This window comes from Malus sylvestris, chromosome 5, assembly GCF_916048215.2.
Source record: "Malus sylvestris chromosome 5, drMalSylv7.2, whole genome shotgun sequence".
In the NCBI taxonomy this organism is placed as follows: Eukaryota; Viridiplantae; Streptophyta; class Magnoliopsida; order Rosales; family Rosaceae; genus Malus; species Malus sylvestris.
In genome coordinates, this window is record NC_062264.1 from 41,735,467 (window position 1) to 41,749,244 (window position 13,778).

The window sequence follows — 13,778 nt, forward strand, 5'->3', positions numbered from 1 at the left end:
TAACTAGTTTTTCTTAATTATTAGTTTATTAAATAATGAACTAAATTTAAAAATATGATTAATTCAAATGATGTGATTGTCCACATCAAATGCCACATAATGTGGTATGAAAATGTGGTATAAAAACATAGTATGAATAACATTACTCTAATTTTTATACGAGTTCATCTCATATGAAGATAGTATTCAAAGGTAACACTAAAAATAAATCAACCTTAAGGTCCTATTTATAGTGCATAGGACTTAAGTTACAATAAGAATCCTAACCCTAGTTGGAATAAATAAATTATCAAAATTTCTCCGCCATGCAAAGAATTCAAGTATTCAACCAAGAAGTGCGAAACTCATCCCTATAAGACACAATAACTAAACATGAAATGCAAGAGGATTTCTCTGCCCGTCACCGATTGATCGGTTGCCACCTACAATTGGTCGCCATGGTACCAGAACTCTTCAAATGTTTCTTTCCTGCTTCTATACGATCAATAGCCACTTCCGGATCGTATCCGACATTTTAATTTTGAGCCGTAAATCACAACATTTTGACCAATGATCTAACGGTTAAAAACCACTGGAGTATGATAAAATTTCTAGTAAAGTCGAGTTGATGATCATTGCTGAGCTGTCAAAAGCCGAAAATCAAGAACTTTTCATTGAGCAATGTTGATTTGAAAAATAGAGACGGAGCAATTGGTAGAGGAGGTCGGATTTTTGTTTAGTACAAAAAAACTTTTAAATTTAGAAACTATAGCCATTTTAGGAAGTCGGATTTAACTCAAGTCATGGCCTGATGTGATGAAGAGGACGAACAAAATGTATTAGCATTTGCCGAATTCTGAGACTGACTGCCACTCAAACTCTGTGTTTGGCTTTGATGATGTACATCTCTCAAGGACTTGAACCTCAAATCTTCAGTATAAGTACTCGCTTCTGGGATAATGTCTGGGACTTCTGTTTGTCCTTCGAGCATGCTCACCACCTCGGACATGGTAGGCCTAAGCGACGCAGACGCATTTGTGCACAGCAGACCGACTTTAACCACAACTTCTGCTTCTTTGTCGTTGACTTCAGTCCCTAAGTTCTCATCAATCAGCTCCTTCAATTTTCCAGTTCGTTGCAACTGATAGGCCTGCATGCAACCACAGAAATTTCACTTTATCAAAAGGTTTCCTACTGATTAACATAAATTTGTCGAGAAGCTACAATTTTATGCAATGGCTTGAGAGATTCAAAAGCCGTAATTAGTACCCAGTCCAGGAGAGAGAGGCAAGTTGTATTTGGGACATGGCTGTTCTTCTTCCCACTGGCAATTTCCAAGGCAACAACTCCGAAACTGTAAACATCTGCTTTGTAGGTCAAGTGACCCCATAACGCATATTCTGGTGCCATATATCCTCTGCAGATTAAGATCGTTCGAACATTTGGTTATTCCAATTAAAAAGAAAAAACAATGCATAAATATGTAAGCATACGTCCAAGAAAATTTAATCGTAACTGACATTGTTCCTGCAACTTTGGTGCTAATGTGTGTTTTCTCCTCTTCATAAAGTTTAGCCAATCCAAAGTCGGATATTTTTGGGTTAATATCCGCATCCAGCAGTACATTGGTAGCTTTTATGTCTCTGTGAACAATCTTGATTCTTGATTCTTCATGCAGAAAAGCTAAACCTCTTGCTATCCCAAGACAGATCTTAAGCCTTGTAGGCCAGTCCAGTTTAATCTGATGGTTCTCCTGATCTATATATCATCCAAAAAAAATTGCTTCTTACTCATCCCAATACAATTATTATTTCGTTCTCTTTCGAAAAATTATATAAGTGATCAAATGTTAAGTACTCCGATCTTCGGTTGATCAAACTGAAGCCATAAAAGTTCAGGATTAGAGAAAATGACAGAAAACCTACCGAATAAGACATGTGCAAGACTATTGTTTTCCATGTATTCGTACACCAGCAATAATTGATCCTCTTCAATGCAGCATCCATGCAGTTTCACTAGATTCGGGTGCTGTAAACAAGTTATCATGCCCATCTCATTTAAAAATTCGCGATTTCCTTGCTTTGAATTGGATGAGAGCTGCTTAACTGCTATCAATGAACCATCAGGTAACTGACCCTGCATCCCCACCTTAAATTTTAGAATCTACTTTTCAAATCATGAGAATTCCATATGCCAGGAAAAAAAAAAACAAAAGCGCTACCTTGAAGACAGGACCAAAACCGCCTTCTCCAATCTTGTTTGCAGAATCAAAGTCGTTACTGGCAGCTTTGATTTGTTCTAAAGTAAAAGTTCCCGTCTGCAGATTTTGTCCTACAATATCTGTTCCAAAAAGAAAATAAAGTAGGCCAATGAGTTCCTGGTGTTATTTAACATATTTTTCTTGGCAATGACATTGCTGGTTTAATGTAATATGCACCTTGTTGTCTCCCTCTTTTTCCTCCCAAACATCCTTTCCACCAAAGGATTGCCAGCATGAAGAGTGTTAGGCATAATCCTCCAACACCAACACCGGCAATGATATAAATAGTCCGCACAGCTCCGCCATTTTTACAGGGTTTAAAATCTGGCCAATGAGTAAACTAAACAAATTAACGTCACTCAGAAGCCAGAAGTGCTTTCAAGCAAATGAGTAAACGTTTTGCAAAATCTCAGAATCTATGATATGACAAGAAACCTTCACTCAACCTTCAGTTCATATGATGGTACTAAAATGACAGTGTAGGAAACGTCGACAAGACTGACTCACCAGAAACCACAGAGATGGCTGATATAAGGGGACCATAATTTCCTTTCTCTGGAATCCCCGTTGTTCCTTTTCCAGCCCAATAGAATCGGATCTCTAAGACGTTACTTGTCACATTGACATTAGATACTTGCTTAACTAATTTCTTTTGAGCCATACCTGCCTCATCTTCGATATTGAAATCCTTCCACACCAACCTTTCCTGAAGAACAATGGTCTCTTATCAAAACCTCAAGTTGCAGCCTTGCAGCCATAAAAAGATAGGCATTTTGAACAGTGTAGATAATTACCTGAACATAGATGTCGAAAATACGCCTCCCAAGGCTACTGTATTTTTCGTCATTTGTGAATATGATTTCCGCAAAGTGGAGAGTTATAGTGTAAATTCCATTTTCCAAACAGTAGTGGAAATATGTAAGCGAAAGTGGAGATGTGCGTGCTGTCGTATATAATTCAGTGAGATTTGAAGACTCCAGTGAGATAGAGTAACGTGTATTTTGCTGATCGAAGCCATGCATGAAGTCACCAGTGCTACTAAATCCCCACATACTAATCTCATTCCTAAAATATTTTGCAGTACCACCTTCAACTCCTCCATCTCCTTCAAACATGACATTCCTGCGATTCTCGTCCTTGACAATTATGTCACTTCCACCACAATTAATATGCATACAATTTGAATCTGCCCAAAAGAAATGGTGACAAGCAAGGATAAATGTGATTTAGCCAGTAAATTAAGCATGGTGCAAATGCTAATCATCCTTACAACTTTGAATTCCAAAGGACAAAAGTGAGATATGTGTGAACTCTAGTACGTATACTTACATCGTTGGCACTTAAAATTCTTCAAGCAGGGAAGAATTCCCCTTCTGTCACGGAATGAGCAGAAAGATTTTAGCAAATTTGGCTCATTGTCTTGCAATTAACTTAAGAAACTATATTGAAAATAAGCAAAATAAGAGAGCTCCGATACAAAAAGAAGCATCTTACAAGTCGTCCTCCTTTGAAAAGCTCCGATACAAGTTCAGATTTAGATTCCTGAAACATGACAGTTTGTGAAAACACTCAGTTTTCCTAAACCACCTCAATCTAGAAAGTAATCCATAGAGAAAATTATGTGTTCTTACAAGTGTTCTTGACATTCCGGTTGCTTAGGGCCTTGCAACTTGAAGTTATTGTACGACAAATCACTGCAAAAATCATAAGAAAGTAACTGTACTCAGTTTTGCAACAAAACAGGAACCTGAGTGCCATGTAATTAGGAGTAAGAAGGGATTTACTATATACAACAGTATATACACAGAAACGAGGTATTAATAGGAAGCGTTCAGGAAACAAACTTACACATTACTTCCCTCTAGCAAGATTGACTTCGGAACATTTCCACTTAGCAGGTTGCCAGTCAAAAAGCTAATCAAAGCAACATAGAGTATTAATATTGTACCTCACAATACTATCAAGAAATATGCTGAGTTCAGCGATTAGGTTACTGCATTTCTCACTTACACAAATTTCAGACGCTCAGCTCCTATCGTGGATGGAAGTTCGCCCACTAGGTTATTGAAACTGACATCCCTGAACATCGCATAGTAACAATCAATCAACCTCCATCCTAACACAGATTCATTAACCAAATATATGACAGAATAAGTAAAGGGTTGATTGCATCCAAGAAACATTGTTTGAAAAATGAACTATATGTTTGCGCTCAACATACATTCCTCCTCCAGAGCAGGATGCTGATTGTTGGTATATGGTCCAGCCCATGATGAATGTTCTAGATTATTCTAGTAAGCAAGTGAGGTGGCCGGAGCATGCTAGACAATTCTAGCATGTTATCAAGTTGATGGAAGAAGCTAGAGAGTACTAGTTTCCTTGGTTGCAAATGGAAAGATCCATACACATGCTAGAGAATTCTAGCAAGGTTCAAGTTGGTGGAAGAGTCTAGAAGAATGATGAGGATTCCACCAACATACAAGATTAGTGTAGATAATTCTAGCTTAGGAAGGTAGTGGAATTATCTAGATATCTCTAGCATGATGTTTCCATGCTTCTTCAAGGTTCCATCCATGCCTGTAAAAGGAGAAGGCATCAACACCATTTGTATCAACCAACCAATCAAGAGAGTAGTGAGTACCAAAGGATCAAGTCCAAAGCTAGAGTTCCACTTCAAGAGTGAGAGTGAGAGTGTTCCACTACACATTGTGTGAGTGAAGTTTAGTTCCACTCCAAGAGTGAGAGTGAGAGTGAGAGTGAGAGTGAGAGTGAGAGTGAGAGTGTTCCACTACACATTATGTGAGTGAAGTTTAGAAGGATAGAAAGTGTGTGTTATACTTTCTTGTATCCATCAAGCCTTGTCTTTTGGTAAGACTACTCTTGTTGTATTCATCTTTTTCATATAGTGAAGATTGATCCTGGTTTGGTGGACGTAGGCATAAATTGCCGAACCACATAAATTCTTGATGTCCATTTTCTACTTTACCTTGAGCATTCTCTATCGTGTAGTACCGACATTCCTAACAAGTGGTATCAGAGCCAAGTTGGCTCATACTACGAGATGGAAGGAAGTGGCACTATGATCAAACTCACCAACTCCAATTGGGTAACATGGAAACCAAGGATGGAGGACATTCTCTATTGCAAGGATCTGCATGAGCCAATTGAAGGAGATACCGCTAAGCCTGAGAGCATGTCCGATGCCGAGTGGAAGAAGATGAATCGCAAGGCTATTGGCACAATTATACAATATGTGGACGATAGTGTTTTTCACCATGTCTTTAATGAAACCAATGCCCACGAGTTTTGGACGAAGCTTGAGTCTTTGTTCGAGGCTAAGAAAGCTTGCTTGATCAAGGAGCTCATCAATGTGAAGTATAATGATGGTTTAAGTGTAGCAGAACACTTGAACAATTTCCAGAATATCATCAACTAGTTGGCTACTATGAACATGACGATTGAGGACGAGCTACAAGCGCTATTGCTACTTGGATCCTTGCCAGACAGTTGGGAGACCTTTGTGGTGAGTGTAAGTAACTCTGCTTCTAATGGTGTTCTTACTCTTGATAATGTTAAAAATAGCATGCTCAATGAAGAAACAAGGAGAAAGACTTATGGCACAAATAGCAACCAAGTATTTGTCGCAGAGAACCGCGGAAGAAGCAAGAGTAGAGGACCTAGAGGTCATGGCAGGAGTCCTAGCCGATCCAAGTCGAGGTTCAAGGGTACATGCCATCATTGTGGCAAAGAATGTCACATGAAGAAGCATTGTCGTAAATGGAAAAAGGAACAATGGGATGGAAACAATACTGCGACTTACGGTGAAGAGCTTCTTTAATGCAGACAAGCAATGTTTTTCTGGCAAAAAAATCTATAATTGCCTTTGCCAATGACGATGGTAGTTCTGATCAGGGGAGCCTGGTCAAGAGAAGTCTAATCAAAAGGGTCTTGGTTAATGAATAGTTCGATCAATGGGAGTTTGGTCAAGAGGACCAATCCTATTTTATGGTATTCCTCCCTCATGGACTGGAGGGGAGATTGTTGGTATATGGTCCAGCCCATGATGAATGTTCTAGATTATTCTAGTAAGCAAGTGAGGTGGCCGGAGCATGCTATCAAGTTGATGGAAGAAGCTAGAGAGTACTAGTTTCCTTGGTTGCAAATAGAAAGATCCATGCACATGCTAGAGAATTCTAACAAAGTTCAAGTTGGTGGAAGAGTCTAGAAGAATGATGAGGATTCCACCAACATACAAGATTAGTGTAGATAATTCTAACTTAGGAAGTTAGTGGAATTATCTAGATATCTCTAGCATGATGTTTCCATGCTTCTTCAAGGTTCCATCCATGCCTATAAAAGGAGAAGGCATCCACACCATTTGTATCAACCAACCAATCAAGAGAGTAGTGAGTAGCAAAGGATCAAGTCCAAAGCTAGAGTTCCACTCCAAGAGTGAGAGTGAGTGTGTTCCACTAAACATTGTGTGAGTGAAGTTTAGTTCCTCTCCAAGAGTGAGAGTAAGAGTGTTCCACTACACATTGTGTGAGTGAAGTTTAGAAGGATAGAAAGTGTGTGTTATACTTTCTTGTATCCATCAAGCCTTGTCTTTGGCTTGGTAAGACTACTCTTGTTGTATTCATCTTTTTCATATAGTGAAGATTGATCCTGGTTTGGTGGACGTAGGCATAAATTGTTGAACCACATAAATTCTTGATGTCCATTTTCTACTTTACCTTGAGCATTCTCTATCTTGTAGTACCACATTCCTAACACTGATTGTAGTCAGATAATATTTTACATATAGGAAGCTGGGCAGATAGCTCATTCCAGCGGGAGACTTCTGTACTATTCTGCTTTATTGCAGACATTCACTTCTGTAGGCGTCTGTGTGTGGTGTGATTCAAGCATCAAAAAGTAAGATTTTTACGAGTTTTATTACTTACAACGTCTCCAGGTTCTTCATGGACCAGATATATGCAGGGATCTCTCCGGAAATGTTACAGTTCCTCAAAATCCTTCAATTAGTTAAATAATCAGCATCAAACAGTTCTAGTTATAGCTATTGAACAGAAAAACATATGTGCATGAGTGTGCGCTTGTGAGTATACATGTATATGAAATCATCGAAGTATTCAATGACATAGCTCTCTCTCAAACATACAATGTTACTAGGCCCGTCATATTTCTCAGCACAGGAAATCCCTGACTTGGTGCATTTGTGTCACTAACCCTCCTGTACAAAGACACACCACGATGTACAAAACAATTAATCAAATCTGCAGGAAAGATCATATAAAAAATAACTTAGCAGAATGAGGATCCAAATTACTCACAACTCTTTCAAATTGTACAAAAAAGAAATATTTGCTGGGATTGGTCCCTCCAGTCCACTTGAATGCATATCTCTTCAAGAAGACAAGTTTTTGGAAATAAAAAAGATAAATACATGCTATAAAAAATTTAAAAATTCAAAAGGCAATGAGAACAGCTTGTTTCACTAAAAAAATATAAGGATTTTACAATCTTTCGAGTTGCTTCCAATTCTGCACCCATATCGGGAGTGTTCCATTAAAGTTGTTATCATTCATTCGGCTGCATTGCAGTATAATTTTGATTATCAGACACGAGAATCAGTATAATGCTATAAAAGAGAAACAAATCTAATTAAACCTTACAAATCTCTTAAACTCCTTAGCTCGGAAAACGTCTCTGGCAAGTTTCCAGTCAGCTGATTTGAGGAAATAAACCTACACTTGCAACATGCAGCAAGGGGTTGTTAACTCAACATACACAAGTTTGTAGTCCTTCAAAAAAATTGGGAATAAGAGGATTTGATGTCTTACAAAGCCTGTAAACCGACCAAATGCCCAAGCTCAGTAGGAAGAATACCAGAAAACTGGTTTGCTTCAAGGTTCCTGATGATTTGTAAAAGAAGCGAAAAAGATCGTTGATGTAACAAATATCATATCTTATGGAAATTTCGTTTTATATAGGTCAACTAGCAACTAACGAGGCATGTAGTATAGTTAAACAACACGTACAGGAATGTCAGAGTGGTCATGTTTCCCAACTCCTTTGGAACTTCACCTGATAAGCGATTGGCAAGAACAGAACTGCAGAAAATTCACTGATAAATATACATAGCAACCCGATTAAAACCTTTTCACAGAAATTCAAAAGGCTTACATATAAGTTAATTTCATTGAAGCCCATTCCCGTGGTATTGTACCCTTGAGATAGTTGTAAGCAAAATCACTACACGGAAAGAAATGCTACTTTAATTAAGATATAAAGATATGTATCATCCAAATCTCGAAAATCAAGTAATTCAAATGCGTTAGCTCATACATTTCTCGGAGGTAAGGAAGCTTGACGAGTTGGGGTGGAAGAAAACCTGGCAAACTATAACCCTTGATCATTCTGTAAAATGTTTAACAAATAGTTAAAAGTATTGAGCAGAAACTACCGAAATTGAGAACTTTGAAACATGGAAGGCAGAGACTTTTTCTTAAGTCATGGAAAAATGAAGGTGAGACATGAAGTTCAAAAGAATCATACAGTTTTACGACATGACAAACAGTGTTGTTCTCAAAGTTGCATTCGCAATCGGTATTTTTCTGGGATCCCCTTGGTTGCTTCTCTGTTACACCCACCATATCAATTCGGCAAGCATCAGCACCAGCGTTGAAACTCCAATATTTGGCCCCCATCGTGGTAGCAACTTGTCGGAGAGCATCAACTAAAAGGCAATGGCATCCAGATTCAAACAGCAACAGAAAACAAATCAAGGTAAAATGAGATAAAGGGCAAGGCCAAGAGTACCCTACTTTTCTTTGTGTAATATAAGGTGTATTTCGTAATGAAATCAGCATAATCATTGAGCTCTGTACACGAAGCTCTACACCATGCTCTAGAAGAACTTGATGCAACAAATGATCTTAGATTCTCGACTGAGAATGTAATTAATCTAATCTAAGCTACAAGGAGCGGGATTCGAACTGGGTGTGGAGGGGGGAGCACACTGATCTACTGCTAGGTCTGCAAACTTCAGCCAGTTAAATGACTGCAATAAAGAGCTTATAGATCCAGTCATGGACATGAGTCCTTGTAACAGCTATGGATATATATAAAATATATACACGTCTCTGTGTGTGTGTAAATGTAAACAACTCAACTCAACTCAACTCACCTTCCTCTTGGGGCAACTGAGGAGGCTGAGCAAGTCCCGGCAGCCGGAAACAACTCAATGCAACAAGGAAGCAAACAAAGAGCTTACCAGCCAGCTGCTGCATCATCATCAACATTTATGAAAATTGTACTAATCGATCTTTAACAAAAGTTTATTCTGAGGATACAGCGTGTATGGATTTGTCACTTGTGAGGTAGACGAGCACTCGTCTACTGTTCCCTGATGTGATCATTGAACATGTATTAAGCTTGATGGTGGGAACAAGGGGTACGAAGACGCACGCTCAGGAACGTTATGGTAGCACTGTAGTGGCGGCTTAAAACAAATAATGCATTATTACATGACAAAGTTTAAACTCACGTGAGTGCATTGTAGGCTTGGTGGCGGCGTTTCGAGTATCGCGCTGCAGTGGAGAAAAGGACGATGGTGGTCAATTACGGAATTGGATCCTCTCCGGATCCAAGGGATCTAAGCCAACTGAGCAATGCATCAAGATCATTAATTTGATCTAATGGCTACAAATAGAGGGCCTTCTTTAAAATTATAATAATTATAACCATTGGATCAAATTTTAATGATCCGAATGCATTCATCAATGGGCACATATCATTCCGTCAATTACCAAGGGCGCGGCTGACTGGCGAAGCACCTCTTTACCTTTATATTCCTTTTCCAAATCAAAGTTGGATTGGTACAATCACAAAACATTAAACAATTACACGCAATAAAATTTGACTTGACTTGTACTAATAAGCACTTGCATGCATGGACCAATTACCACCCAAAAACTTGACCCATTAAATATCTAACATGGTAGGTCAACTTCACATATTCTTCGTTTTGTCACCCCTTGTATACAGTTATGAGTATTTAATTAATAAACACAATTATACACCATATTTCATTAAGCTATTAACAAAATGTTCTTTATCAGTCAAAAATGGTCAAAAGACAATTTGATCTTCTATCACAAAATAAAATTTTGAGCAATAATATAATTTAGCACAAAACAATTTTTTTTTTTTTACAAACCTCACACACTGACACACATGTATCATAGCATCTCCAATTTAATAAAAAAAAAATACAAAACCCACATGTTTTCTCGCTTACATTTTTCTCCAACTTCTTTCTTTTCCATATTTTTTTTGTTTTAATTTTTTTTATATTTACACAAACATAGTGAATGGGCTTCATCTAAAGATTATGATGATATCAAATCGGTAATCGTTTCATTTGTTAAAAGACAAGAATATCTATAAATTATAGCTAGTTTATGGTCATTCATAACCAGGCTACATTTCTATTTACAGTGAGCAAAGTTCTAAAAGGTACTAGGCGGTGGTAGGGCGGCGGCAAGGCCTAGTGCTTGGGCGTCTAACCGGAGCCTAGGTGGGGATCTAAGCGTTTTTTTTAATTTTAATTAAATTTATTATATAACATATAAGTAAATGTGTACCTATACTTAAAAAAAAAACACATAATTGTATTAGAATACATTAATTGAAAACTAGAATGACATATATATTATAAAGTATTAAAATCTATTAAAAACATGAAGAGCAATGATGAAACACCCCAACCCCATTTTTATTTTAAAAATAGTTTTAATTCTTAATTGGTGAGCCCGTGGGGCCCACCTTGTTTTATTTTATTTATTTATTTTTTTTTTTTAAGAATGTTTTATTTTATTTTTTTGTGTGTGTGTTTTCCCGGTCTCTCTCTCTCTTCTTTTCTCTATCTCTCCCGTGCTCTTTCTCAGCACTCTCTCCTTCTCCCCGTGAACCAAAACCACACACCCTCACTTCCACACCACATCAACGAAGACGACACCACCATCATCTCTGGAACTTTCTTCTCTCTCCCCCGTCTCGGCGAAGCTTCGGACACCCAGAGAACACCCAAGTTCTCCCCGACGACTCCGGCGACTTTCGAGGCCATTTCCGGCCAAACCACGGTGATTTGGCCGGCGTGCAAGGTATCAATCTCTTCGTCTCGTCGAGAACTACAACTTTACTTTTTGTTTCACTAAATTTCGTTGCTTATTGAAGAAGTTATACTCATTTGAATCTTACCCAGTTTCCGGCGACCTCCGAGGCTTTCGAGGCATTTTCCGGCCAAACCATGGCGAGTTAGACGTCATGTGAGGTACCATTCTCTTCGTCTCTTCAAGGGATACAATTTTCGTTTGTGTCTCGCTTGATTTCATTGAGTAGTGACAAAGTTATAGCCGTTTAAAGTTTGGTGGTTTTCCGGCCGAATTTCCGGCCCTCTTCTTCAGCAAAACCAGGCCTCTCAGGCCGTTTAGAATCCCACGGGCCTTAAGCCCGTTATGCCTTAGCCCAAATCCCCAGCCCGTTTGATTTTTATTTTTAGTTATTTGTTTTAAAGACCCCAAAGGCCACGGGCCTTATTTAGGATAGCCTTGGGCCGGTTTTTGGTTAAGGGGCTCTAAGCCCAACCCTTTAATAAGGCCTTAGGGCCTGTGTGTATGTGTGTATGGGCTGTGTGTGTTAGTGGTGTATGTGTGTGTGTTTGAGCTTAAGCCCAAACCACCATTTTTCATCATAACCTTTTTTTAACCAAAAACTTTAGAAAACCCAAAACCCAATAGATCCTAATCGTATTTAACCTAAATCCTAATCCGGATTCAAGCCTAAAACCCGTTAGACCTAATTTGACCGTTGACCCCCGGTCAACGTTGACTTTAGGGTTGACTTTTCGGGTTTTCGTCCGGGACCCTTCGTAGGGTAATTCGACGTTCTGAATCCGTTTCCAATGTCCGTTTTCCCAAATTCAATTTCTATTATATAGTTTTATTTATTGGACTCTTTATGTGGTTAGGGGCAATTATTGTGACGTTTCCATCTTCACTAGTGGCGCAGCTTTTGGCAACTAAGTACTGTGAGTGGACCCCTTCTAAAATTACATGATTTTATAGTTTAATTGCATAAATGATTAGCATGCCTACGGATTTATAATTTGATTTATGTGAAGCATGTTGATTAAATATATTGATTTTCGTCTCGTGTTTTGGTGAGGAATTAATTGTTAGTCTATATTGAGCTATATTTTAATATATCATATTTTTTATAAAAACCATGAACTGGTAAACTATCTGATAGATGACGATAGGATGCTAGAACATGTTTTTGAACCCCTCTTTATAGTGTAGACGATGATTGGTAACTTATGCTATGAAGTGGTTATTTAAGAGAGACGTAATTATTTGTGCGTACCTAGTGGACACTATGCCGCCTGGGGCGAGAATCTGGTGTTGGCATGTAGGCCAGGAGAAATAATCCCTAGCGAAAGGTTGAGGGACACGGAGACAGGCATTAGGCCGAGAGAGTTATCTCTGGCTACGGGCACAAAGACTGAGGTGCAAGCATTGGGCCGGGAGTTATATTTATTCAGTGATCTTTCTAGCAGCACACCGCGTTTACGAGACGATTTATGATGCGTTTACTGTTTTGATTTCCGCGATATGGCTTTTGAGATATTTTGGCATGCTAGGATTTTTATTAAATCCATCACTTATTATGCTAGTAGTTTTCATTATATAAACTTTGGAGGTTAGTCCATTGATAACTGTTTTATTATTATTATATATAAACTTGGTCCACTCACCTTTGTTTTGCGCCCCCATTCAGGACTTAGAATCAAAGCACCTAATCCCGACGTCAAGGCACTTCCGCAGCAGCATCTTCGGATCCTCTCGAATGTAGGACTCACTCCTTTATTCATTCAATTTTATCTCAATTCTTCTTAATGATTAGGTTTAGTTGTATGCTCTGAGCACGTTCCTAAAACTTTTAACTCTTAGTATTTTAAATTTCTAACCCTTATTTATTTCTTATTCTTAGCTTTTGTATCAATTAATGGTTTTCGTCACCCTCGGGTGTCGGCCAGCACGTGTCTATCTTGGTATTCGGGGAATATCAGGATCGGGGCGTGTCAAATGATATAATGAGTGTTCATCGAAATATCCAACCTATAATCAATTAAAAAATAAAATTCAAAATAGAAATTATCTATTTTCTGTCTAGATAAGAGTTGCGACTTAGGCGTGTCTATAAACGTCATTTATTAATTTTTAGACACTTATGAATTAATTGTGAGGTTTGTTAGCCACCTACACCTAGACAGGTGCCTAAGCGGTGTTAGGCGGGATTTTGTAAAACACGGATGGTGAGAAACAATTTTTACACACACTTTTTACTCTTAAACAAAGAAGTTAAAAATAATTTAATTTTTACACTCATTCCTTGAGCATTTACTCTATCTAAAGCTTTATCCAAAAATAATTAAAAAACGAGAAGGCTAAGAGCAACTCCACCCATTGAGCAT

General features: G+C 38.3%; 1 protein-coding gene and 1 long non-coding RNA gene across 3 annotated transcripts; one reads left to right on the forward strand and one right to left on the reverse strand.

Annotated features, from left to right (window-relative positions):
- Positions 1-630: 630 nt before the first annotated feature.
- On the reverse strand, positions 631-9,726 carry LOC126623376 (probable LRR receptor-like serine/threonine-protein kinase RFK1). Of its 2 annotated transcripts, none has more exons than XM_050292258.1 (24): positions 9,429-9,725; positions 8,798-8,978; positions 8,588-8,659; positions 8,426-8,494; positions 8,281-8,352; positions 8,083-8,154; positions 7,915-7,986; positions 7,760-7,831; positions 7,573-7,644; positions 7,401-7,472; positions 7,183-7,254; positions 4,250-4,318; positions 4,088-4,153; positions 3,871-3,933; positions 3,734-3,781; positions 3,569-3,612; positions 3,034-3,425; positions 2,747-2,945; positions 2,417-2,563; positions 2,201-2,319; positions 1,905-2,115; positions 1,500-1,737; positions 1,249-1,396; positions 631-1,129 (listed from the first exon to the last, which is right to left on the reverse strand). In XM_050292258.1, exons 1-24 carry the CDS (start codon positions 9,541-9,543, stop codon positions 776-778), a joined length of 3,039 nt encoding a protein of 1,012 aa, XP_050148215.1. In that variant the 5' UTR covers positions 9,544-9,725; the 3' UTR covers positions 631-775. The 2 variants fall into 2 exon arrangements, with proteins under 2 accessions (XP_050148215.1, XP_050148216.1); XM_050292259.1 differs by having other exon boundaries at positions 944-1,129; positions 1,496-1,737; positions 9,429-9,726.
- A 1,414-nt stretch (positions 9,727-11,140) lies between these two features.
- On the forward strand, positions 11,141-13,263 carry LOC126624229 (uncharacterized). Its single transcript, XR_007624017.1, has 4 exons — positions 11,141-11,406; positions 11,508-11,576; positions 12,273-12,332; positions 13,082-13,263. It is a non-coding gene; the product is annotated as an uncharacterized LOC126624229 (long non-coding RNA).
- The last annotated feature ends 515 nt before the right edge of the window (positions 13,264-13,778 follow it).